The sequence below is a fragment of the Equus asinus genome, chromosome 2 (assembly GCF_041296235.1).
Source record: "Equus asinus isolate D_3611 breed Donkey chromosome 2, EquAss-T2T_v2, whole genome shotgun sequence".
Taxonomy (NCBI): Eukaryota; Metazoa; Chordata; class Mammalia; order Perissodactyla; family Equidae; genus Equus; species Equus asinus.
In genome coordinates, this window is record NC_091791.1 from 142,578,510 (window position 1) to 142,605,156 (window position 26,647).

The 26,647-nt window shown below is 37.3% G+C and overlaps 1 protein-coding gene across 1 annotated transcript; it reads left to right on the forward strand.

The window, feature by feature from the left end:
• Nucleotides 1–26,479, forward strand: PYGO1 (pygopus family PHD finger 1). The gene is made up of 3 exons (XM_044764844.2): nt 1–287; nt 17,344–17,429; nt 18,484–26,479. Exons 1-3 carry the CDS (start codon nt 239–241, stop codon nt 19,606–19,608), a joined length of 1,260 nt encoding a protein of 419 aa, XP_044620779.1. The 5' UTR covers nt 1–238; the 3' UTR covers nt 19,609–26,479.
• Nucleotides 26,480–26,647: the final 168 nt, after the last annotated feature.

Consider the following 26,647-nt stretch of genomic DNA (forward strand, 5'->3'; position numbering starts at 1 on the left):
CTCCCCGCGGCCGCCGCTGAGCCCGGCCAGCCCCCGCACGCGGCCCGGCCGCCCGAGGCCTCGTCCTCCTCCCAAACTTTGCAAAGTCTGCCGGCGGCCCCACCGCCCTCGGCCGCGCCTCGGCTCGGAGGCTCGCCTCGCCGCCGCAGCGGCCCCGCGAGGAGGAGGAGCCGCCGCCGCAGCATCAAAGAGACCGACTTCCCGCGGCCTGGGGGGGAGTCATGCTTCGCGGTCTGTAATGTCAGCAGAACAGGAGAAGGATCCCATTTCGCTGAAGAGAGTTCGAGGTAACCGAGAAGGGCGCCGGGGTGAGGGGATCGGGGCGCGCGGGCTGCGCGGGGGCCGCGTGCCCGGCCGCCGGGAGGCCACGGGGCGCCGTCCGGGCCTAACTCCGCGCAGCCCGCGGCCGAGGCTGCGGTGGGAGGCGCGCGGCCCCGCGCCCGCCCGGCCCCGGGCCCCCCGCGCGGCGCCCTCGCCGCCTCGACTTTGTGCTCGGAGGCAGTTGAAGCGGCGCTCAGCATCCCTGCGGCCCCCGCCCCTCTCCCCCTTCCCTCGTTCGCGAGACAGCACAATAGGCACCTCGGGGGGGGGGAGGCGGAGACGCCCCCGGGCAGAGTCCGCGACCCGTGCCCACCCCCTAAAAAGTAAGTTGGACCGCACGGAGTTGCCCTGCTCGAGGACGGTGTGCGGGGCCTGCGCCTCTCTCCCACCCCCTGCCCACCCTACAAAAGACAACAGACACACGGCTTATTTTCTTTAGGTTTAAGAGGAGAAACTACATAAATTTAAAAGGCGTTTTCTCTGTTGGCTTAGGGATAAGAATCAGATCACCCCAAATTAGTTTTTTCCATGATTACTTGGCTGCTGCTTTGCACACTAGTTCGGAATTTTTCTGCTGCCTTATTATCTAAGAAAAATAAGAAGGAACGATATACCAGACAAAAGATAACGCATGTAGATTAGCAGACGCCAAATACCTTCTTGAAATTTGGGGGATGTGCTCCGGCTCCTCTTTCCAGCTCTTAATAGGGTTAAGGCTGAAAGTCCCAAAGTTGAAGTAATACTGTTTGTTCATTAAGCAAATATTTATTGAACATGTACTGTGTGCTAGGCACTATTCTTGGCACTGGGATACAACAGGGAACAGAGCAAAAGGGAGTCTTCACCCAGCAGGAGCTCACACTGGTGGGGTAAACAAGTGGTAAACAAAAAAAGGTATAGAATGTCAAATGGAAGTGCTATGGAGAAAAACAAAGCAGGGCAAGTAGTTCAGAAATATGTATGGGAGTAGGGAGGTAGCAGTTAGGTATGTAAGAGGGCTCGCCTGGAAGGTGATGTTTGAGCAAAGACCCAAAGGAAGTGATAGAGCAGAGCTATATGGATGCGCGTGGAAAGAGGTCTCAGCAAAAGGAACAGCAAGTGCAAAGGCCCTAGGTCTGGAATTGGTCTAGTGTGTTAAAGCAACAGCAAAGAAGCTATTGTAACAGGTGCAGAGTGAGCAAAGGGAGAGTGGTTTGAGCTGAAGGATAAGGGTGGTTGTGTGTCCGGGGTCTTGTGGGCCATTTAAAAGACTTTGAGATGTGGACTGGACAGTTTTGGGTAAGAGTGACTGATCTGACATTTTTAACAGGGTTTCTCTGGCTGCTGTGTGGAGAACAGACTGTAGAGAACAGTGGCTGAAGTGGAGAGGCTAGTTAGGAGGCTATTGCAATAATCCTCTCATCCAAACAGGATAAGGAGCTTTATAAATCAGTAAGTAGTAAGCTAAATTTCCAGTTAAGTGAAGTAGTGATCAAGGATCATAGTCATTCATCTATCTTTTTGTTCCGTGTGATTAGAGATTAAACATATAGAACTGGCTTGCGACACAGTGACAATGTGGTATCCAAAAAAATTCGCTCCAGTGTTTAGATAGAGATTGATTTTCTTAGCTGTTTATGCAAAAACATGCTTTAGAGCAGAACATTGTTTTTAAAGGCTTAATATCAGCACAATCTTCCATTTGGTGAAGGTTTTCTATTTCAGCTTTCTTTTCTGTTTGTGGTTATGGGTTGCCAAAGCCTTTAAGGAATAGACCTTTCTGAGATACAATTATTCCTCTCATATTTTTGCCATATTATTTTGCCTATTATTATAAATTACTTTGGGGTTGAAGGAAAAGAAGGAGAGCTATCAAGTTTATACCTTTGAACTCAGTTATCAGACTTAATCAAATGTAATTTTAAATAAAATGGATAGCTATTTTATTGTGGGTCAAAAACACAGGTCTATCTTCATTTTGTTCCAATTGCTGCTTTTAAGTTTGGTGCCTTAGCTGCTGGGAGTTGGTTCAGGTGTCAGTTTGAGAACATTATGGGAGTTAAGTACCAGAATGAAAAACAAAGCCCTTTGTAAAATAAAAAGTCATTATGAGGAGGGGTTTTTATAATAAGTTGTTTTGTAATAATTAGAACATTAATTTGAAATACATTTTCAGATTATTTTATAATCCATAAAAGATACCGGAATATATACATGAGCTCTTCTGAAGCACAATTCTGCTGAACTTCACTTCCCTGGGACTTTTTAAAATAATTTCTATCATCAGACTGCATGCAGGACATGGTGTTTGGAGATCATAAACTCTTGAGCAGTGTTTCTCAAACTGTTTCCCATCCACTGATGTATACAGAGTTTTTAATGTTTTGGTATTTATTTCATGTATATTATAAAAAATGTGTCATCAAACCTCTTGCTCAGGATAAGGCCAAGATATATAGATAGGTAGATATAAGGTAGATATCTATATATGTAGTTTCAATATAAATTAAGAAAATAGTATAGGTGAAACTCAGATATGGCAAAATTATGATGGTATGAATGACTAAGGACTTTACAGTAGTATAATCTATAGACCAAAAGCATCATAATCCCCTTGGATGCTTATTAAAAATGTAGATTCCTGGACCCACAGAATCAGGATTTCTGGGAGATTTCTCTGAATCTTTAACAAGATCTCCAGGTGTTCCTTATATACACTAAAGTTTGAGAGCTGCTGCTGGTAGACCTAGATTGCAAAGGTGAGTGGACCAAAGGAAGCTGATTTGGGGGTCTTCCAAACTTGCCCTGATATTTCAGTTTTAGATTCAGAATTGCTATTTAGTGGCAGAGTATCTTACCCCTATTTTCTACCAGTTCTTATCACCCCCAGACCTTCAGCCCTTGATTCTAAGACAGATCCATGAGGGTTGGTACAATATCTTGATTATCTTTCTATTTCTCCCCTAATTGCCTTGCCTACAGTAAATACCAAATGAATGAATGAGTAAATATGTGAAGTAACTCATTCATGTCTTTATGCTGCTTTCTGATTGTCCATACCCCTCGTACTGCTTTTACATGCCCTTTTCCCTTAGAATGTTACCTGTCATCCTTCTTTTAACCAACACTCCCATTCTCCAGTATTCTTAGAACTCTTAGGTGTTGATCTGATGACAATATTCCTTCGTTTATTCAACAAATATTTATTGAGCAGTCATAGTGCAAGATAGTGGGAATACATTGATTAAGAAGACATAACTCTTGTGTTTAAGAAATTTTTAGTCTAGTCCAGGATACTGATAAATAAGTAGTTAGTTACGAACAGCATGGTAAGTGCTGTGATGGTCTATAGGAAATAAAGGAACCTATAATCTGTCTTTAAGCGAATCAAGGAAGGCTTCCTGGAAAAGAGTTCTAAGAAGCAGTGGGTGTCCCTTTGTGTTAAATGATGTAGAAGGAGCAGCAAGGAGGATGAGGCATGAGAAGAAGGTCTAGGAAGTCAGTGCTGATTTTCAGAAGGCACTTCTGGGAGTAAACCACATTTCGTTCGAAATGTTAGTGAACATTAAGTGGTGAAGATGTGACTTAAAAGAAGCTTGGTGGCAGACATAGCCAATAACTTGGAAAGATAGGGTCAAGAGAAAGTTTTACGAATGTCTTTTTATTTATTTTTTTCCTCCCTTGAAAAAAGACTTAACCATATTTGTAGACTTACAGAAGAACCCGATGTAGAGGGAAAGGAGAGAAACTGAAAAGGCAAAAGAGGAAAATTCATTAATAAAGCATTCAATATATGTTTTCTGATATCTACCATCTGCTAGGCACTCACTGTTCCGGAAGCTGGGGGTGAGACAGATGAGGCTCCTATTCTCATAAATCAGGTCTCTGCAGATGAGAAAAGTGGAATAGCATGGAATGGCATCAAGGATTCAAGTGAACAGTTAGTCTTGGAGAAAAAGAGAGAGAATGAAGGAAGAAAGATAGAAATTTCAAGATGAAGAAGAAGGAAGATGAGGCATTCATTTCAGATGAAATGCTTTTAACTAGAGTTGGAAATGACACTGTAGAGGTTAAGAATGTATTTTAGAATGGGATAATAACAGAAATGTTATGAAAGTGCTAAAAGTAGACTTTACTAGAAAATATAGACTGTCTTGATCAAATGAGTGTATGGAGGATTTAGATTAAGATTGGAGAGGAAGCATAATTTATGTAGTCACAGAATCGAGGGGAAGAGCCAGTGAGAGAAAGTCTAAAGAAAAGGTTTTTTGGAGTTTTTGTTCTGGTTTTTAGTTGGTATATGTAAAGGCTGGGCAGATTATCAGGAAAGTGAGTTTGGTTTTCAACACATTAAATGAATATCCCCCTGGGATATTCCAGTGTACACAATGGATATAGGTGGTTTGGAACTGAGGTGAGTGGTCTGAGCCAGAAATAGAGATCTGGAAGTTATCAGTAAACAGGTGAATACTAATTGATAGCTTGGGAATAGATGAGCTCACCCAAGAGAGATTGAAAAGTGAGAAGAGACAAGCAACTTTGAGAATACTAATATTTAGAAGACAAAGGGAAAAAGGACCCTGAAAAGCAGAATGTGAAGGAGTAGCCAGAGAACCGGAGGAGAAAAACCATAAGGGAATGGTGTCACAGGTATATAAAAGGAAGAGTGGATTTATGGGGGGGAGTTAAATGAATTTTGTTTTTAATGTGTTGAATGAAAGGTATCTCTCAGTGAAATATGGGTATGCTCTTTCTCCCATATTCCCTATCTTGGTGAACATCATTTGTCCAGTCACCCAAACCCATCCTCCACTCCCAACCAACACTGTCCCAAAGTCCTAGAATATGTCTGCTTAATATGATTTAAACCCATCATCTCCTTGACCTTTCCACAGCCTCTTCTTTAGTTCAGATATTACTTATCTGTTTGATCATTATAATAGCCCTCTCATTGGTTTCCTGGCCTCCCATTTTGTCCCTTTTAATTCATTTTCCACATTGCTACTGCTGGTGATAAATAACTACCATCTATTGAGTACTTACCAAGCAGTTTGCTAAGTGGTTTAAATGGATCATCCTGCTTAATCCTCCCAATAAGCCTATGAGTTAGATGTTATTATCATTCTAGGTTTACAGTTGAGGAATTGATGCTCAGAGAGGTTAAGTAATGTGTGGTTAAGTAACATACTCAGGTTTACCCAGCTAATAATTGGCAGGCTAGAACTTGAGTAGGGCCCAAAGTCTTAGCCACATCTAACCCTCTTTTATTGACCCTTTTAATTTGGCCCATGTCTACCACTTAGTCCTTCATCCTCCATATTCCATGAAGTGTTCTCTCCTTGTCTCCTGTGCTCTAGTTCTGAAATATTCACATTTGCTCTCTAGACGTTGTCAAGGTCTCTCTTGTCTTTAAATGTTTGTTTGCACATTCTGTTCCTTCTGCTAGGCCTGCCCTCTTTTTTCCCACCTTTGGTAAGATATTCATCCTCAAAGTATCAGTTCAGTTGAAACCTCCCAGGTTGTCTTTCCTGACACTCCTCCCTCAGTCAAGATTAGATTAGTTCCTAATGTTCCCTCAACGTCCCATACTCGTCTCCATCATAGTATTTATCACATTAAATTTAAGAGTTTCAAAAAAAGGGAGAAAAATAGTTTCCTCTAGATTAAGATCCTTACAGAGAGGAATTATTACTTTTATTTCTATACTTAACAGAAGCTCAACAAATGTTTCTGAAATCTAATTTGATGAATGTTAAGAAAGAGGTTTCAGTAGCTTCAGGTAATCTAGTCTTCCTTGATTGCTTCCCCCAGAGGTGTGGGAGAGTTACCTCTTGGGAAGATTATACAATTCTCTCCTCTGACACTCATATTCCAGGAAACTCAAGAGGTCTAAGTCATCTTTATCTTCAAGGCTACCTGTAAGGTATGATCAAGAGTGATTTCAGGTCTCCTTTCCTATTCCCAGTCTCTACAGATGTGCTAATAAGCAGTATTGAGAAACGACTCTGGAGCCCAACCCCCAGGGTTCTGATTCCAGCTCTGTTATTTACTAGCTGTGTGGTCCTTGGCAAGTTAATCTCTCTGTGCATCGGTTTCCTTAGCTGCAAAATGAGAATAATAATAGTACTTATCTCAGAGTTTGAAGGATTAAATGGGTTAATAGATATAAAGCACTTAGAACAGTGTCTGGTACATTGTAACTTATATATAACTGTTTACTTTTAAAATCAGAAAAAGAACGCATAAAATATACATTCTAAAATATAGTGAGTAATGTGATCAACATTCACTTTTAGGTATATTTAATCAATTAATCAGTAAGTAAATGACCTACAGCATATTCTTTCTTGTTTTGTTTGAAAATGGTATGAAGTGAACAGAAATGAAGGTTATCTCCCTCTAGGGAGAAAACAATGAACAACAAAAAAAATTATAAAAGCAGAAACCTCAAAGATTTTACAATTTTGGTGAAAAAGACAAATACAGGTTCTTTTTTTTTGTTTTTTTTTAATTGAGTTATTGATAGGTTACAATCTTGTGAAATTTCACTTGTACATTAATGTTTGTCAGTCGTGTTGTAGGTGCACCACTTCACCCTTTGTGCCCACCCCCCACCCCACCTTTCCCCTGGTATCCACTAAACTGTTCTTAGTCCATAATTTTAAATTCCTCATATGAGTGGAGTCATACACAGATTATCCTTCTCTCGCTGGCTTATTTCACTTAACATAATTCTCTCAAGGTCCATCCATGTTATTGCAAATGGAATGATTTTGTTCTGTTTTGCAGCTGAGTAGTATTCCATTGTATATATGTACCACATCTTCTTTATCCATTCGTCTGTTGATGGGCACTTAGGTTGCTTCCACGTCTTGGCTATTGTAAACAGTGCTGCAATAAACATTGGGGTGCATAGGACTTTTGGGATTGCTGACTTCGAGCTCTTTGGATAAATACCCAGTAGTGGGATGGCTGGATCGTATGGTAGTTCTATTTTTAATTTTTTGAGGAACCTCCATACTGTTTTCCATAGTAGCTGCACCAGTTTGCATTCCCACCAGCAGTGTATGAGGGTTCCTTTTTCTCCGCAACCTCTCCAACATTTGTTGCTATTAGTTTTAGATATTTTTGTCATTCTAACGGGTGTAAGGTGATATCTTAGTGTAGTTTTGATTTGCATATCCCTGATGATCAGCGATGATGAGCATCTTTTCATGTGCCTATTGGCCATCAGTATATCTTCTTTGGAGAAATGTCTGTTCATGTCTCCAGCCCATTTTTTGATTGGGTTGTTTGATGTTTTGTTGTTGAGTTGCAAGAGTTCTTTATATATTATGGATATTAAGCCTTTGTCAGATATATGACTTGCAAATATTTTTTCCCAGTTAGTGGGTTGTTTTTTTGTTTCAATCCTGTTTTCATTTGCCTTGAAGAAGCTCTTTAATCTGATGAAGTCTACAGGTTCTTAATTACATGACTTTTGTGAGTGTCTGCAGCTTTTTTCTTCATGATTTCTTAAGTTTTTGTTTAAAAATTTGGCTGACTTTGTTAATAAAATAAGTTTATTATTAGAGGTATTATTGTATAGAGTCAGCTTCACATATGGATACTATCCACCCACCCTGCTAAACTTTTACCTTTTTGTGCCACCTTAAACCTCATGCTCCTCAGTAATACAAACATCATTAGTCTGGGGAGAACAGCTGGCACAGGAACCACAAATATTTGAAACCTTAAATCAGTGATGTTGAGGGCTTTCTGAATTGAGTATTTATTACATGCCCAGGTTGATCGAGGTTCTGGGCATCACATAGTGGGCACTTTCTGCCTTGCATTCTCAAAGGAAATAAAGGCACTTGCATTTCAATCACATAAGGGCATTTCACCAAATGCTTGATGTAGTTTATATAATACTATATTCACATATTAGTTCGTAATATTTCCATTTCACGGTAGAGACCAGTATTACAGAAGTATGTGTATCAGGTGAAGACAAAGCTGTTAGCTAAGATGTTTTTCATTCATAGTAAATCATGGAATAAACTGACACCATATCCCAGACGTCTGTGCTATTATGAAAACCTGATATTTGCGTGTCCACTGAGTGTGTTGACACTGCTAGATATGAGATATTTTCATAGGATGGTAAATACTATGGAAACTGAAGTGAAGTGAGCTTACGGTATAGTTTAGCCTAGAGGAAAGCAAAATAAGAACTAGTATTTGAATGCCCACTGTGTGCCAAGCAATGTGTTGGCACTACCTCAGTTCATTCAGGCTGCTATAACAGAATGCCATAGAATGATTGGCTTATAAACAACAGAAATTTGACTTCTCACAATTTTAGAGGCTTAGTCCAAGCTGCCAGCACATTCGGTGTTTGGTGAGGATTTGTTTCCTGGTTTATAGATGGCTGTCTTCTCGCTGTGTCCTAACATGCGGAAGGGGTAAGGGAGCTCTCCCAGGTCTGTTTTATAAGGGTACTAATCTCATTCATGAGGGCTCTGCCTTCATGACCTAATCACTTCCCAAAGACCCCACCTCCTAATACCATGACATTAGGGGTTAGGATTTCAACACAAATCTTGGGGGAACACAAACCTGATTGGTGTCATTTAATCAGCATAGAATACATAAATATATACTTATTTGGAATAATGATGAAGAAAGTCTATTTAAAGGAAAATATTAATTATAAAATATTTTAAAATAATGCAATCACATTACTTATGATAACAGTCATTATCACAAACCAAACAATTATTATAAATAAAATAGGGTTAAAAAATGAAAGTTTAAAATACATAAAAGGCACACTGCTATCTAGTGTACAGAATAATGCTCTCACTCCTTTTTAAGGACTTGGGGCCAAAATAGATTGAGTCTTTAATAGGAGGAATAAAGAGGGTATAATTAAACCTACAAAAAAAATAAAGGCCTAAAGTAAACAGTCCACTAGCTCTATAACCACTACTTTGCCCTTCCCTGGATTCTGACCTTTCACTTCATTTTTGAAGAGTGGGAATCATAGAAATTCTTGGTAGCTTATATTCTAAGTAGCCCTGATGACCACGAATCTGATCTAACATTAGTGATTACATCATAGAGAGGAACCACCAGTATTACAGACAGCAGCAGGAAGGACCTAGGTAAGGCCAAAAGTCAGAGCCATTGAATGTGTTAGTTAACTCTTTAGATGACCATTAAGTGGGCAACAGAGGCCAGTAGGAATTTGAAGGTTTGTTTTATAAAGGAGAGGTTAGACTCTTAAATAAAAAATTAATACCATAAAACTCAATTTTCATAAAAGAATTTTAGGTGGTTTTGCTCACAGATTACTTGAAAATAATGAGTTTATTTAAATGATTCCAAAAGTCAGAGTTTTGCCTTAGAGTAAATATAAGCAATTATTATTAAAGTTTTGGAAACTGAACAGAGGTGGTGGATACTATTAAGAGTACATTTTGTCCATCTTAAATTACATTACATTTTAACTTTACAGTTATTGAGTAGTCTTAATAATGCTTTGAATGGTAATTTATATATTCTAGGTTAGAGATTAGAGACTAATTTATTAATAATTGTTTTCATTTTTAAGAATTATCTTTTTCTATTTATGCTTTTGTTAAAATGAAATACCCATGACAGATGTTAGAAAGACAGGGCTTTAATGTTTGGCACCTTTGTTTATTTATATAACCAGTTTATTATTTGACCTCTAAGACCATTGCTAATTCTTTTTCCACACCAAACTCATCAGAATTTCTAAGTATTCAGATTCAAGAACAACACATTTTTCTGTTGTATGTCAATGTCTACTGTTATAGAAAACTGCATACAAATTCTTAATATGACATCATCAGTTCATTTTATATAGGCTACTGAATAGTTATAAATTGGTAATAGTTTTTCTTTTTTAAAGATTGGCACCTGAGCTAACAACTGTTGCCAGTCTTTTTTTTTTTTCCTGCTTTTTCTTCCCCAACCCCCCCAGTATACATAGTTGTATATTTTTTGTTGTGGGTCCTTCTAGTTGTGGCATGTGGGATGCTGCCTCACGGTGGCCTGATGAGCGGTGCCACGTCTGCGCCCAGGATCCGAACCGGCGAAACCCTGGGCCACCAAAGTGGAGTGTGCGAACTTAACCATTTGGCTGTGGGGCCGGCCCCCCGGTAATAGTTTTAATCATTCCTGAACCATCAGATTTTGAGTAAGTGACCTTGAGGGGTGGACTGGATCTGACTATTAGTTCTTTACTTACCATCTGCTAAAATGGGATTAGCACATTAAATTAGAACTAAAAGATAGGAGTTCCTTTAGTTTGAACCAGAAGTTTTCATTTTTGCCTTTTGTGGGGCACTAAGGAAGACAGGATATGCATAAGATTTTAGGGAGGCAAACTAGTATCTTAGAAGTAGATAAACCTAGTTTTACCCCAGCAACCAAAGGAAAAATAGGTAAATTGGACTTCATCAAAATTAAAAACTTATGTGTGTCAAAAGACACTGTCAAAGTGAAAAGACAACCCACAGAATGGAAGAAAATATTTGCAAATCATATATCTGATAAGACTCTAGTATCCAGAATACATAAAAAACTCTTACAACTTAACAACAAAAAAGACAAACAACCTAACTGAAAAAAGGTGTTTCTTCAAAGAAGACATATAAATGGTCAATAAGTACGTGAAAATATGCTCAACATCATTAGTAATTATGGAAATGCAAATTAAAACCACAGAGAGATACCGTTCATACTCACTAGGATGGCTATATTAAAATAAATAAATAAATAAATAAATATTGGGGAGGATGTGAAGAAATTGGAACCCTCAGACTTTGCAGGTGGGAATGTAAAATGGTACACCCAGTGTGGAAAACAGTTGGGCAGTTCCTCGAAAAGACTTACCATATGACGCAGCAATTCTACTCCTAGATATATACCCAAGAGAATGGAAAACATATGTTGAAACAAAAACTTGTACATAAATGTTCATCACAGCATTATTCATAACAGCCAAAAAGTATAAACAACTCAAATGTTCACCAGCTGATGAATGGATAAACATAATGTGGTATATCCATATAATGGACCATTATTCAGCCATAAAAAGGAATGAAATACTGATACATAATATAACATGGATGAGCCCTGAAAATATTATGCTAAGTGAAAGAAGCCAGACACAAAAAGCCACATTATATGATTCCATTTATATGAAATGTCCAGAATAGGCAAATCCATATAGATAGAAAGTTGATTAGCAATTGCTGGGGACTGGGGAATGATTGCTAATGGGTACAGGGTTTCTATTTGGGGTAATGATGGTGTTCTGTACTTAGATAGTGGTGATGGTTATACAACCCTATGAATATGCTCAAAAACCACTGAATTGTACCCTTAAAAGCAAAAGAAAACAAAACCTTAGTTTTAGATTTCAGTGCTGCTCTTGACCAGTGGTATGACCCCTTTACGTTCCATTTCTTTGTCTTTCTTTTTTTAAAATGGGGCTGACTTACCTTATAGTTTTGTTATGCAGACTGAATGAAAAAACGTATAGTTAGACTTGTAACTTGACTTGTAAGTTAAGATGGTAGAACAGAGCTGCTTTACAGAATCTTTCTAATTCCAAGTGAAATGAACCAAAACATTTTTACAAAACAGCACAGGGGCCGGCCCCGTGGCTGAGTGGTTAAGTTCTCGAGCTCCACTGCAGGCGGCCAGTGTTTCCTTGGTTTGAATCCTGGGTGTGGACATGGCACTGCTCATCGAGCCACGCTGAGGCAGCGTCCCACATGCCACAACTAGAAGGACCCACAACTAAGAATATACAACTATGTACCTGGGGGCTTTGGGGAGAAAAAGGAAAAAAATAAAATCTTAAAAAAAAACCCAAAAACCCAGCACAAATGTTCAGCAACAGCAACAAACAAGGGAAGTGGCACAGCCCAAGACCAGAAATCTGGAATAGGGTGAAATTCACTGTCGTAGGCTTCTCAGACAACTCCTGCCCCTTGGAACCTGATTTTTGAGAATTCTTACTAATAACTCTAAGTCTGGAGAGAAGCGGATTAAATGTGTATTCTTATCTTCTCACTCCTTTGAATAAGAAAAAAATGAGTGAAACAGAGAAAGATTGTTTTGGTTTTTTTGTGTGAGGAAGATTGGCCCTGAGCTAACACGTGTTGCCAATCTTCCTCTTTTTGCTTGAGGAAGATTGTCACTGAGCTAACATCTGTGCCAGTCTTCCTCTACTTTTTGTGGGATGCCACCACAATGTGGCTTGACGAGTGGTGCTAGGTCCACGCCCAGGGTCTGAACCTGGGAACCCAGCTGCTGAAGTGGAGTGCACGGGCTTAACCACTACGCCACTGGGCTGGCCCCAGTTGTTTTGTTTTTTTTTTTAAAAAAAAGAACTGACTGTCTCTGACAGAAAAGAAAGCTCTAGAGATACAACTTTAATCAGGGAATACAAGGGTATCGTTTCATGTGACTGCATTACTGCACCCTCCGACTAGGTAGATGTGCATATAAAAAAACCTCAGAATTAAGAGCCTGGATGTTCCAAAGAAACACAACAGGTTAATCTTACTAATATAAACAAGCATTCTAAAAAGAATATTAGCAAAAATGATAACATTCATATAGAAATGAATAAATTGGATTTATTTCAGGAATGTCAGACTGGGTTCAACCTTAAAATAATTTAAAGGAAAAAAATCGTATGATTATCTCAGTAGATGTAGCATACCACCTAAGCCGAGCAAACAATCTTTGATGTGAATGAAAGGGAGTGAAAAAGTCACTCGTGTTAAAACAGAGAAAATAAAAGGTCTGAGCAAAGTTGCAAGATAACATAAAACCATGATAACTACACAAACAGACCATAGCAAACAACTAACAAAGACAAAGAAGAAAATAACAGCGTGTAGAAGATGAAGAACCCATAAACTACAGGACAGAAGGAAATATCTCACATGTATTTCAAATGGTAGAACTTAATAAAATAAAATGAAAGCTCAAAGACAAGATTATGAGGGGCTGGCCCCGTGGTCGAGTGGTTAAGTTCGCACACTCCGCTGCAGGCGGCCCAGTGTTTTGTTGGTTCGAATCCTGGGCACGGACATGGCACTGCTCATCGGACCACGCTGGGGCAGCGTCCCGCATGCCACAACTAGAAGAACCCACAGCGAAGAATATACAACTATGTACCGAGGGGCTTTGGGGAGAAAAAGGAAATAATAAAATCTTTAAAAAAAAAAAAAAAAAAAGACAAGATTATGATAGGACAAAATAAGATAAAAGGTAAATTGCAGACCTAAGGAAACAAATTGAGGACTAAAACAGTGTGATTACAGAACAAATAAGTAAATTAGAAATAAGGAACAGAATAGAGATGGTTAAGTTACATAACAGAAAAGCTTCAGATAATCAGATTAAGTGCAGACGAAAAAGAGTAAAGTCAGAAGAGCTAACTAGTAGATACGGAGCTACAAGTCTCTGTAGCATAATGACAGTTATTATGCCCTTGAAGTGGAGCACTCAAGAAAGCAGAAAAAGTATTCAGAGATAGGATAAAATAAAATTTACCTGAAGTGAAGAATTGAATCTAGAGACAGTAAATGCCCTGCTACAAGGGGAAAAAAACAGAATAAGATGTGATACTATATTCTCAACTTTCAAAGCAGGAAGTCAGTCAGTGCTATTTAAAATTGAAAAAAGAAAAACCTTAATTTCTCCAGCATAATGTTTTTCTTGATGTCTTTTCTTAGCCTTAGAGGGTTCTTTTCAAAAATTTTTGTTTTATTTTTTTAAAAATCTCTTGGGGCCAGCCCCAGTGGCCTAGTGGATAGGTTCCGTGCACTCTGCTTTAGTGGCCCGGGGTTGAGTTTCCTGGTGCAGACCTACACTGCTCTGTTAATGGCTATGCTCTGCTGGCGGCCCACATACTAAAAAAATAGAGGAAGGTTGGCATGGATGTTAGCTCAGGGTGAATCTTCCTCACCAAAAAAATAAATAAATAAAATTCTCTTTTGGTCAAGAAACATTTGGCATATTCTTCAGGTTAACTTATTTCCTTATTCTAATAAAGTTATAATTTAATGCTTTCATTTTAAAAATAGTATATTTTTGTAAAGGTATTACTATTGCACTATATACACAGAAGGAAAAGTAGGGAGGTAGGTAGTAAGCTAGATGTCTGGAATGATGTTAACCTAGTAGTAATGATAGTTTCTGGCTCGTGGGATTTGAGAAAGAAATCAGTCAGAGTCTGGTCAGGAGACAGAAACCATTACCAGTTATTTTTAACAGAATTTAATATAAAGTATTGTTAACAGATGTTAAACTGAAGTGGGAAAATAGGATACCAGAGTTTTCACGGAAGTGTCCACTGTGGGAAGCATCTACCATTCCTAAGGCTGTGGGTCAAAGGAAAGAGGTTGGAATTATTAAAATATGTAAACTCACAGGAGGGGCCTGTGAGTCTCAGATCTCTGAGAAGGGGGTGCTACTTAGACTGGTAATAATGCCTCTGGGCTTAGAGGAGGGGCCTCGAGAGCTGGGACTCAGACCCCTGGTGCTGACGTTTGTGAGAAGGATCCAGCAGGGCTGTTTGGGATAATAAGTGAGGTTAAAAAATGATGTTGTTTTGTTCTAGATGACTAGCCAGAACAGGGAATATCTTTCCACTTATAAGTCTTCCTCTGTCTCTCTCAATAGGGCTTTTAAAATATTTTTGTTCCATCTTGTGCATTTCTTGAATTTCTTGCTAGCTATTTTATTTTAGTTTTGTTCTGTAAATGAAAACTCTTCTACTTTATCTTTTAACTGGTCGTAGCTTGTATATAAGAAAACTTTTGATGTTTAAGTATTAATTTAACATCCAGAATCCTTACTGAATTTTGTTATTGTGTATCATAGTTTTTCACCTCCACAGTATTTAAACTTCTCTAAATGGCTCTTACAGAAATCTGCTTCACATTTTATTATGGAGGGACTATCTCCAACACACTGATTTCTCTTTATTGACAAGTACCATACTTTTCCCAAACTAGTATTGATCATTGATCATTACTGGTCTCCCTGCTGCTACCCCTGTCCTATCACCAGTTTATTGTCAACACAACTACTAATCTTTTAAAAACATAATTCATGTCACTTTCCTACTCAAAACCTTTAAATGATCATCCACTGTTCTTCAAATAAAATCCAAATTCCTTAACATAAATTCCAAGGCTCTGTGTCTTGGTCTGCTTGGGCTGCTATAGCAGAATGCTTAAACAACAGAAATTTTTCTCACAGTCTGGAGGCTGGGAAGTCCAAGATTAAGGTCCCGGCCAATTCAGTTCCTGGTGAGGGCTCCCTTCCTGGCTTTCAGATGCCCGCCTTCTTGCCATGTCCTCACATGGACTTTCCTCCCTGTGTGCACATGGAGAGAGAGAGCAATCACTCTCTCTCTCTTTTCCTAGAAGGCCGCTAATCCCATCATAAGGACCCCCACCCTCAGGACCTAATGGAGCCTTAATTACCTCCCAAAGGCTGCACCTCCAAATACCACAAATGCCATCACATTGAGGGTTAGGGCTTTAACATGTGAATTGGTGGGGGGTGGGGGGATGCTTCGGGTGGGCACAGAAACATTCAATTCATAACACACTCGGCCCCTGGCCGAGTGGTTAAGTTTGTGCGCTCTGCTTCAGCAGCCCAGGGTTCAGATCCTGGGCACAGACATGGCACTGCTCTTTAGGCCATGTTGAGGCGGCATCCCACATGCCACAACTAGAGGGACCGACGACTAGAATATACAACTACGTACTGGGGGGATTTGGGGAGAAAAAAGTAGGGGACAAAAAAGAACATTGGCATAACACTAAAATGATCTGGTCCCTGCCTATCTCCAGTCTCTTCCGAAGGCACTCTCCAGAGTCCTCTTTTAAATTTCTTAAACACATCAAGCTCCTTTCTACTTAGGAATCTTCGTATGTGCTATTCTCTCTGCTTAGAGGCTCTTCCTTCTGCTCTTCACATGAGAAATTTGTTATCATCCTGTAGGTCTCAGTTTAAATATCCCTTTCTCAGAATCCACATATATAAGCAGGTCTCCTCTAATTCTCTGTCAACTCATTGGATTGATTGATTTATTAATTTATTACAAATGTGTATATATGTTACTACAAATGTGTATCTATATATGTGTGTGCTTAATTTTATTCTTCTATCTATTTTTGTATATGTTCGGAATTCTCCATAATAAAAAGGTTTTTTTAATGGAAAAATATCATTGATAAACTTTTTTTTTTTAACCTCTTAAATGAATAGTCAAGCTTTTGCTTTTGCTTGCTCATACACTGTTAAGAAAATAAACATACATTGTTGTATTTTGATAGTACCTTTAAAAATTAAAAGGCACATTCCTTTGATGCCATAATTCGAGTTCTGGGAATGACTTGTGCAATTATGTAAAGACATTTATACGTGTTTTTCATTGTGGAACCGCAGAGGTTTGGAAACAACCTAAATATCCATCAGTTGGTGGGGGGACAGTTTAATGAATTATGGTATAATCATACTATGAAATACTACTCAGTTATTAGAGAAGGGAGCAGTTCTATATGTAATGACATGGAATGATTTCCAAGTTAGAAAACAAGGTACAGACCACTGTGTGTAATATGCTTCCCATCATTTCTGTATTCCTCCAAAAGAGGAATTTATCCAGATTATCTTTGGAAAGGTAGACCAGCAACTAGTAACAGTGGTTGCTTCAGAGTCAGGGAACCAGATGAGTGAAGGTTTGAGGGCAGGATGGAGACTTTCTTTTTTACTGAAAGAGTAATAAAAAATACTGTGGTAGTAGAGATGAATGACTGAAATTATGGGGAAGACTTTTGAAAATAAAGATAATGAAAGCTTAGTATTGCTTTTCTCTAACAAAAATAGAAAATGTTGACAGGTAATTATAATAGATATTGCTAGGAGAGATGTCAAGTGATTTCAGTTAGAAGTGGAAATATTATCTGGATTTTATTTATTTGTTTTTAGGTGGTGATAGTGGACTGGATGGGTTAGGAGGACCAGGTGTTCAACTAGGAAGCCCAGATAAGAAAAAACGGAAGACAAATACACAGGTAAATTGACATTTTCTGTAATAACAGTTTTTCTTCACTGATACGATCAGACTGATGAAGTCGATTTAAATTTGGTCATGGGTTTTGTTTCTCATCCTCATTCAGAACCTAATTATGAATTCTGCCTTGATTATATTTTTTTATTCTGCAACTAGTGGCTATTGTTGGACTGTAGGCAAGAGTAGATATTGCAAGGAAGTGCAGACAGACAAGTTAAAATGCTTATTCTTAAATCTAATTTAAAAAGCATAGATACCTGTAGTTCTATTAAAATATTTAAAAATATATAGACACAAGTTTAACCTGAAGTAACGTTCCACTCTTATAATAATTCAGTAGTATGTGCATATCATGCAGCAGTCATGGTGGAGGCATCATTTGTCTATGACCTGTGGTTGTAATAAACAGTTAGAAATACTGGCTTTTGTGGTTTTATTCTCTATAAATTTTGAAGCAGTCTATGATAAAGACTACAAATAAGTATGATGTGTGTATAGACTACTTTTTTCCATTTTGGCCACCATCTATGAAACTTGCAGTGTGACTAAAACCGGCAGTTTATTTTTCCAATCTGAGGCCTAGAGCTTAGTGCTGTGGGAATACTTTAATAGCTACCCTCTAAAGCTAGGAAAGAAATTTAGATCCTGTTTATTGTTATTTAATGTTATGGCTATTTGGGGGTATAAAAGGTATTTTTAGTTAGAATTTTAAGTGAAAGATTCTAGAGTTATATGGACAAGCATATTAAATGGAAATTATGGTAATGAAGCTTCTTTTGAAGGTTACCTGTGGAGTTTGAAGTAACAATGGATTTGAGCTCAGAAAAGCATACCTTAATTCCTTTCCTAAATGAAAGAAACCTACACTTTCTTATCATTAAATATAAGTAAATATAAACATGACTTGGGTTCGAAAGGTCAAGTGAAGAATTAAATTTTTGTAACACTGCAAGAGAAATTTGACTAAAATTAGGTTCATAAGTGTTAAGATAACAGGACAATTTTAATGACTTCTTTGATCAAAACATGTATTTTACCCTGCATTCTCATTTCAGGGGCCTTCTTTTCCTCCATTGTCTGAGTATGCTCCACCACCGAATCCAAACTCTGACCATCTAGTGGCTGCTAATCCATTTGATGACAACTATAATACTATTTCCTATAAACCACTACCTTCATCAAATCCATATCTTGGCCCTGGCTATCCTGGCTTTGGAGGTTATAGCACATTCAGAATGCCACCTCACGTTCCTCCAAGAATGTCTTCCCCATACTGTGGTCCTTACTCACTCAGGAATCAGCCACACCCATTTCCTCAGAATCCTTTGGGCATGGGTTTTAATCGACCTCATGCTTTTAACTTTGGGCCACATGATAATTCAAGTTTTGGAAATCCACCTTATAATAACGCACTAAGTCAGAATGTTAACATGCCTAATCAACATTTTAGACAAAATCCTGCTGAAAACTTCAATCAGATTCCTCCACAGAATGCTAGCCAAGTGTCTAACCCTGACTTGGCATCTAACTTTGTCCCTGGAAATAATTCAAATTTTACTTCTCCATTAGAATCCAATCATTCTTTTATTCCTCCCCCAAACACTTTTGGTCAAGCAAAAGCACCACCCCCAAAACAAGACTTTAATCAAGGAGCAACCAAAAACACTAATCAAAATTCCTCTGCTCATCCGCCTCACTTAAATATGGATGACACAGTGAATCAGAGTAATATTGAATTAAAAAATGTTAATCGAAACAATGCAGTAAATCAAGAGAATAGCCGTTCGAGTAGCACTGAAGCTACAAACAACAGCCATGCAAATGGGACGCAGAATAAGCCACGACAACCTAGAGGTGCGGCAGATACGTGCACCACTGAAAAAAGCAATAAATCCTCTCTTCACCCAAGCCGTCATGGCCATTCTTCTTCCGACCCAGTGTATCCTTGCGGAATTTGTACAAATGAAGTGAATGATGATCAGGATGCCATCTTATGTGAAGCCTCTTGTCAGAAATGGTTTCACCGGATCTGTACTGGAATGACTGAAACAGCTTATGGCCTCCTGACTGCGGAAGCCTCAGCAGTGTGGGGCTGTGACACCTGTATGGCTGACAAAGACGTCCAGCTAATGCGCACTAGAGAAACGTTTGGTCCACCTGCAGTGGGCAGTGATGCTTAATCACAGCCAGTAACTAAAGTGGGTTTTTTTTCCTGTGTATTACAGAAGTTCAGTGACACAGGATTTTAATGTTTTACATTATTTTTTTAAATGCACACACAAGATTATTTACCTTTTAGTTTTTATTAATATTCCACTTCAGTACTAGTGCAAATTTTGTATCATTGTTTGCTATCTTCAATGAGAATAATGTATATGAGGTGCTTTAGGAAGTACTATACAAATAAATGTTATTTGTTGTTGTTAATCATAAACAGAAAAGCCTCTTGAAGCTTCAAAATAATATGTAGCAAATGTAGGCAAGTTTTGACTTTTAAAAGAATCATTGAAAAATGTGTACTTCAGCGCTGAACTTTGGCAATATCACATTAAACAGTTCAAAAATTTTTCAAGGATCCATTTAACGTGTTTTCAGGAAAAATTTATGTAGCTATAACATGAAAGGAACCATACGTATTAATGGATGTTTTTAAAAAAAATAGGGTATGACACCAGATTCCTCCCCACCCTGGGTCCTTGAAATTAGTGACTTTCTTATTTTTAAGTCAGTCTTTCCAGGATATCTGTTTGTAGAGAGATGAGACAGATGTTAGCATAGAGTAGATGCTCCGTAAGTATTCATTGATTGACTTGTGGATTGTACCACATGAAATTGCTAATATTAGATCAGTTAAAAATTGACTACAATTAGTAGAGTTGACATAAAGGTATGTTTCTAGTTGTGCTATTTAGAATTATTATAATATGCTCTTCAATCTTCAATTTTCTTTGATTATTGAGTTGCATTGTTTTCCGGAGAAATAAATAATATAGTATCCTCAGAGGAATTGCGAATAGCTTTTCTAATATGATTTCAAACTGCAACATATTGCAAGTGAGACAGGTAGAAACATCAATTAGGCGTTACAAGGCTCTGCTAGCGAAAGAACTACTCAGTGGTGGTTTGAAAACTCTTGTTCTGGGGATCTGAATTCAAAAATGAGCCCCAGGAGAGATCAAAATCCATTTTAAGCAAAGACCAATTAAGAGCCAAGGTGAAAGCTAACTCAACAGTTCGAGGCCTGCAGCAGACAGGAGTTTCTGCTATGACTGGGAAAAGTGTAAAAGTGGACCCAAAGTATCCTCTTGAGAGATGATAAAGAACGGAGATGGTTGAAGGGGAAGTCATTAAGATTCAAAACAGCAGAAACCTATTTCTGGAGAGGATCATAACATGTGACCACAAAAAAAAAAAGATACTGTATCACAATTGATAGCAGTTTATACAATGGTTGGATGTTGGTGAAGCTCCCAAACTTGTGCAGTCATTATCATTGCAACCAAAAAAGTCCTGAAGACTGTATGGTGATCTGCGAAAGGGATAATTGACTACTACTGTTTAAACCCTGGTGAAACTACAGCAACAGCATATTACCAAGAAATTAAAATTATGCATGAAAAATTTAATTAAAAAACGTCCTTTGATTAATAAACATGAACTTACACTTTTACATGACAGCACTTGACCTCACATGTCACAAGCCACTAAAGCAAAGTTAATTGAATTGGGCTGTTAAATCTGGTCATGTCCGTTGTAGTCACCAGCCGTTTATCCAATCAGCTACTGTCTTTTTCATCATTTAGAGCTTTTTCTAAGAAACAACATACTCTCCAGTTGAGAAGCAGTAATTGGAGGATTTGAACAATTTATACAGCCTAACATGATGAATTTTATAAAAATGAAATATTTAATTAGCTATTAGAAGAAAATTAATGCTCATGCATATTTTGATTGAATAAAACTTATTTTTTTAAATACAGTGTTTTAATTTTGACCTACGAAAACAGCAATTTCATATGGTACAAGGTAATATAAGGTTTTCTCCATTTACCTGTGACTAGTTAGAGGTGAGTACAAAGTATTTTCAATAGTTGTAAAATATATATCTTTACAGTTTTAGGAAATGAAATGATAGAAACTATAATACTAGGTACTCCTTTGTGTGAAAACTTTACCAGTTGAGGCAGATTAAAATTCAGTATTTTTGGCTGACTCTGATATTTGATATGTTCAGTAGCATACTTGAAGATCCCATTTTGCTTACATTGTAGCTTGTGTTAGAGATACATAATTTTTTAAATGTTTAAGGACCTAGTTATGTTTTTCTTGAAATCCTAGTGAGTGCTAATTTTTAAGAAATGATGCACTGCATGTATGCCCAGTCCTAGTATCAGATCATGATTTTTTATGACTGAATACAGTTAAATAGATATTGAGTAGAACCTTCCAGTGTCCGCAGGAGTTAACACTTTATGTGGTATACTTGAGTTATGCTCATTGCTAAAATTCTGTAGTTCGTAAGCCTTCTGTTGCTTACAGTTTCAGTAGTTAGTTGTTTTGTGAAAATGAAATAACCTCTCCCGAGCTAAAGATACTTGATTTGTAATGTGATTCTTACATTTTCCATTTCCAAGTAGCTGTTTTTTAAAACTTACAAACAAGTGAATTTTTATTCAAGTATTTAGGTCTTCAGAGCACCTTACTTAAATAGGAATCTGTAAATACTCAAAAGAAAAACCCGTAGTTGATTTTGCCAATGAATCATAGGCAAACTATAATCATGACTGATGAATGTTTTCATGTATTTGAATTAATTTTCTTACTGGTTCCACATTTGTTTCTACATAACACTAAGTCCAAAGTTATCTAGATCTTTTTGGTAGGGAAAGTGATGAACTATAAGAATGGCCAGATACTGATTTGCCCTATTTGACCAAAGACGGCTATTATACAAATTGATATGGCTTTCTTAGGTGATGAGCTGCCCTAAACATTTTAAAATATTCAGTGATGGAAAGAAATGCACACAGGTGGAGTAATCTAGTCGCATTGTACCTTTTTGATGTAAGACTTTTCCTTCACTGAAAGGCCTCATCTCACATGCGCACGTGTGTGCGTGCACACACACACACACACACACACACACACACACACACACACACACACAGTTGAGCAGGAGTTTCTCCTACAGTCTCAAGTTTTGCCAAAGTTCAACCTGGCTAGCCTTCAGCAGCGAGGCTCTCTCACCAAGACTAGGTTACTGATAGAAAGTTTTAAAGCATCAATTCCTTTCTCAGAACTTGCTTTCCTCATTTCACTAGAGAATTCCTGGTCCCCTTGCTTCTAGATGCTACTGGACTCACTAATACTGAAATAGCTTAGCTGGTGAAAGACAAATCAATTATTCTTCAGATAGAGTGCTTAGAATTTAGATTTGCGATCAGTGTTTTTGTTTTGTGTGAAATACTTGAGTACTGCTATTATGATTCTTGTTATCCAGATTAGAAGATGTGTACATAAAACTGAAGATTTTCTTGTCCTAGTGCTTATTCTTCATAGAGTAACACAATATGAAGAAATCCAATTTTTTGGCTTTTTTTTTAAACTCCCAAGTCTGCCTAGTGGTAGGAAAAAACCTCAATAGTGTTTGTCACCATGATATCTGCTGACTTTAATCATCCAAATAAAATAAGTATCAGGAATCTTCATCTAATATTCTTTCAAACTTGTTCGTCCTGAATATTAACAGTGCTGGTACTTACTGTCCAACATACTATGGTAATTGTATTTAATAGTAAAAAATATATATAAGCAATGTTTTTAAAGGGAGCTCTAAAGAGTTTGGATTTCTTTTTTGCAGTGTATAGAGGTTTCATATGCATGAACATTTGTACTATTTTAGATTTTTTTTAATTAAAAGCATCTAGGCTCCCAAAGTTCATTTGTAAATAGTGGTTTGGAACTCTGTATAAGATGATTAGATTCTTAGGGAAGTTCATAAAGGCTTATTTAAACCATAATGTTGTTAACCAATAGTACCATGCTGAGTGCTCTGTAGCCTGAGTTTTCTTTAGGGAACCAATCAATGTAGGAGGGAAAAAGAAGCAGAGGTCTTTCCTTTTTCCTGATGTGATTCAGGAAGGTTAAGTTCTTTGGTCTGAATGTTTCCCAGTTGCCCTCTTGCCATCCTAAACTCTCTAGTGGATTGCCATATAAGCCGACTTGCCTTTTCCCTTTGTGGATGCTCTTTGCTTCAGAATTTCTTATCTTTCCTCCAGTCGGAATTCCCATTTCTTTGTGTGGCTGCGGTTGGCTAGATTTTAAGGGAAAAGTGTTGTCCACCAAGATGTGAATGAAGATAGTGAAGAAAATGAGATTAAATTCTCCTTTTAAAAAGACTTTATTCAGAATGAATCTTTAAGATTTCAGACAATATGACTAAATTTCACGCACCATGGGAAGCAGTATTTTTATTGACTTGGCTGTTACTGTCTTGAGAGTACTTTCCAATTTCCTTTATATTGTTGGGACTTTTCACAGTTTCCCTTCTTCTACTTCCGAACCCAGAGTTTTTCTTCTTATTTCTAAACTTTAGTGACTTCCACTTTTCTCTCTTCCCTTTCTCCGATAAAGCAGTATAGAAGTGGTTGGTACAGTGAGGGGAGTTTAGAGGCACACCTAGAGTAAGGAGGCTAGGGATGGCATTAACATCTCCCAAGACAGTGGTCTGGGGGAAATGAAGGGAAGAAGGTGGCTATGTGTAAGCCAGACATTGGTACATCAGAGGCTGCCTGTATTTTATTGAAAGCTTTTAATGAAACCCAATGGGTAAGCTTCATCTTTGTCATATTTTGTCAAAATACATAACTTGCAGTTACATTGAAACTTACTCTAAATACCTGTACTTTTCTTGTTCTGTAGATGATGTAGATGCTGTTGCTTGTTAGTTAAAATATCTTTTATAAAAGAAAGTCCTGCTTCTTATCATGATGTATGTGACTTAAATGACTGTTTCATATTAAAACTATTTCTTCCTTATGTACTGTTTACATATACCTCTTTTTGGGATATTAGTTCAGTACTTTTATACAAATCTGAGTGTGTTCCACATTGGTGACATGTATTTTTGCAGTAATTTTTTGTTTTGTTCTTAGAGCATGTCTAAAGTAACACATGCACTAGTGCTGTGGTCTGTGGCAAAATTACTGTAATTCAAATTGGAAAATAAAATGTTTCCAGACTTTGTCCAACATTTATTCCTATGGCAAAGGAAATTACTATGTAATACTAATTATTTCTTACGCTGGTATGTTTAAGCTACTCTATGAAGTATGTGAAACATCAATATTTCTGGATTAGTAGATGGCCTGATGTCTTTGAAAGGGGAGAGGGGTAAAATTTGGTGTTAGCAATTCATAACACTCATAATACAATAAATACTTCTTAAAAGTTTGACCTTCCTCTTGCAGTTATAATTTACTAAGGATTTATTATCTTAATTGACAGTGCATATTAGGATTTTTTTAGCCCATATTATTAAAATTATATACTAGACTTTGAACTTATTCTGATATCTTCCAACCAAAAAAGATATCATTAATTCACCATAATCAAAATAAGTAGTAATACTCTTCTCCATTTATTAAGAAACTATTACAATACAATAAAACTCCTCTAATTTACTTAGCATTTGTATCCATTGTTACAAGGACTTGAATGGTGTTTACTTGGTACTATCTGATGAAAAGACTTGTTAATAAAACTCAGAATCAAGATTTTCAAGAAAAATGTTTAATCTTGGAAAATTTTTAAGCTTTTTAGAGGAATTTATTTAAGAATACAATACTAGTTTAAAAGCATTCTTTTGTCATTAAAACAAGTAGCCAAAAGAATTGTAGTAGGTAATACTTGGCCAATGCAAATTTGTATATTTGAAAGTATCTGCTTGAAAGAAAAAAGAAATGTTCGTGAGTGCTTAAACTGCATATCTTTTTAAAATACTCAAGTTGTTAGACTTTAATCAATCCAAACTAAACTGAATTAATAAGCTTTTACTACATCAGTGATGTATATTACAAGATAAGTGTCTACCTATGTTATGTTAATGATATCTATACAGCATCATTTTTGGCATGGTTATATATTTTGTACATTTGATTGTCAACTATTGATAGGACTGACATAGCAATAAATCTCATTCAGTTCTTAATATTTTTTTTAAATGGCAGATACCATACTGTGTCATAATCCTATTATATTTTACTTGAATACCCAGTGTTTTTATGGGTTTATTTTTTGTGTTAAAAATTTAGTATCACATGTTAGGGGTTTATTTTCTCCTGGTTATTTTCACATAGAATCTTTTAGAACTGGGTCTATTTCTATTTAAATCATAGAGGTTTAAAGAAGTATTAGTATTAAGTGATTAATGAATTGCTCTGTGGAAAAATTTAAGTATGAAATGACTAGGTTACCCCCAAATTGTTTATTTTCTTTACATGGTTAATGTACAGGTTTCAGTTTTCAGAGAAATAAAATTGGCTTAGTAACTGATTGAGTATAGTAGATAAAGGGTAGTTTGACTGTCTAAGGGCTTCCAAGTTTTAAACCAAATAATTCTCAATTCTGAATTACTTTTTAGTAATTACTATAAATAGTGGTAAGCCAGTTCTCCCTTTTCTTTTAAAGATATTTAACTCTTACAGTTTACTCCTTCTGATCCCTTTTCCTTCTTCTTAAACACCATGCTAGAATTTAAAATTGGGGGAGTTTAACTTACCTTCCACATTTTAGTTTTTTATTCTATAGATAAGTAGTAAGACAAGTAAAGGTTCTACTATCAAAACAGTCCGTGTTATTGTTGGCCATTCTTTTCAGGGATTGTGCTAAATGTCATGTGTGCATTGTATAAAGAATGTTATCAGTAGATAGACCTACCTTTAGTAGAAATTATGTACTGCAGGCTTTCTTGAACAATATGTATTGTAAGTTTCCTATCGTGTTATGCTTCAGATTCTTTTAAATAAAGCTAGTTTTTAAAGAGAAAAATAACTTTTTAAAGTGTTTGACTTTCATCAGGACAAGTAGGTTTGACAGTCTGGGCTTTGGGTAGGATGGGTCCTTCTAGTTGTGGCATGTGGGATGCCACCTCAGCATCGCCTGATGAGTGGTGCCATGTCCGCACCCAGGATCCAAACCGGTAAAACCCTGGGCTGCCGA

Coding starts and splice junctions, on each gene's coding strand:
- PYGO1 (XM_044764844.2), top strand. CDS start 239: ATGTCAGCAGAACAGGAGAAGGATCCCATTTCGCTGAAGAGAGTTCGA. Junction 288..17,343: donor TTCGCTGAAGAGAGTTCGAG/GTAACCGAGAAG, acceptor ATTTGTTTTTAG/GTGGTGATAGTGGACTGGAT. Junction 17,430..18,483: donor AACGGAAGACAAATACACAG/GTAAATTGACAT, acceptor TTCTCATTTCAG/GGGCCTTCTTTTCCTCCATT.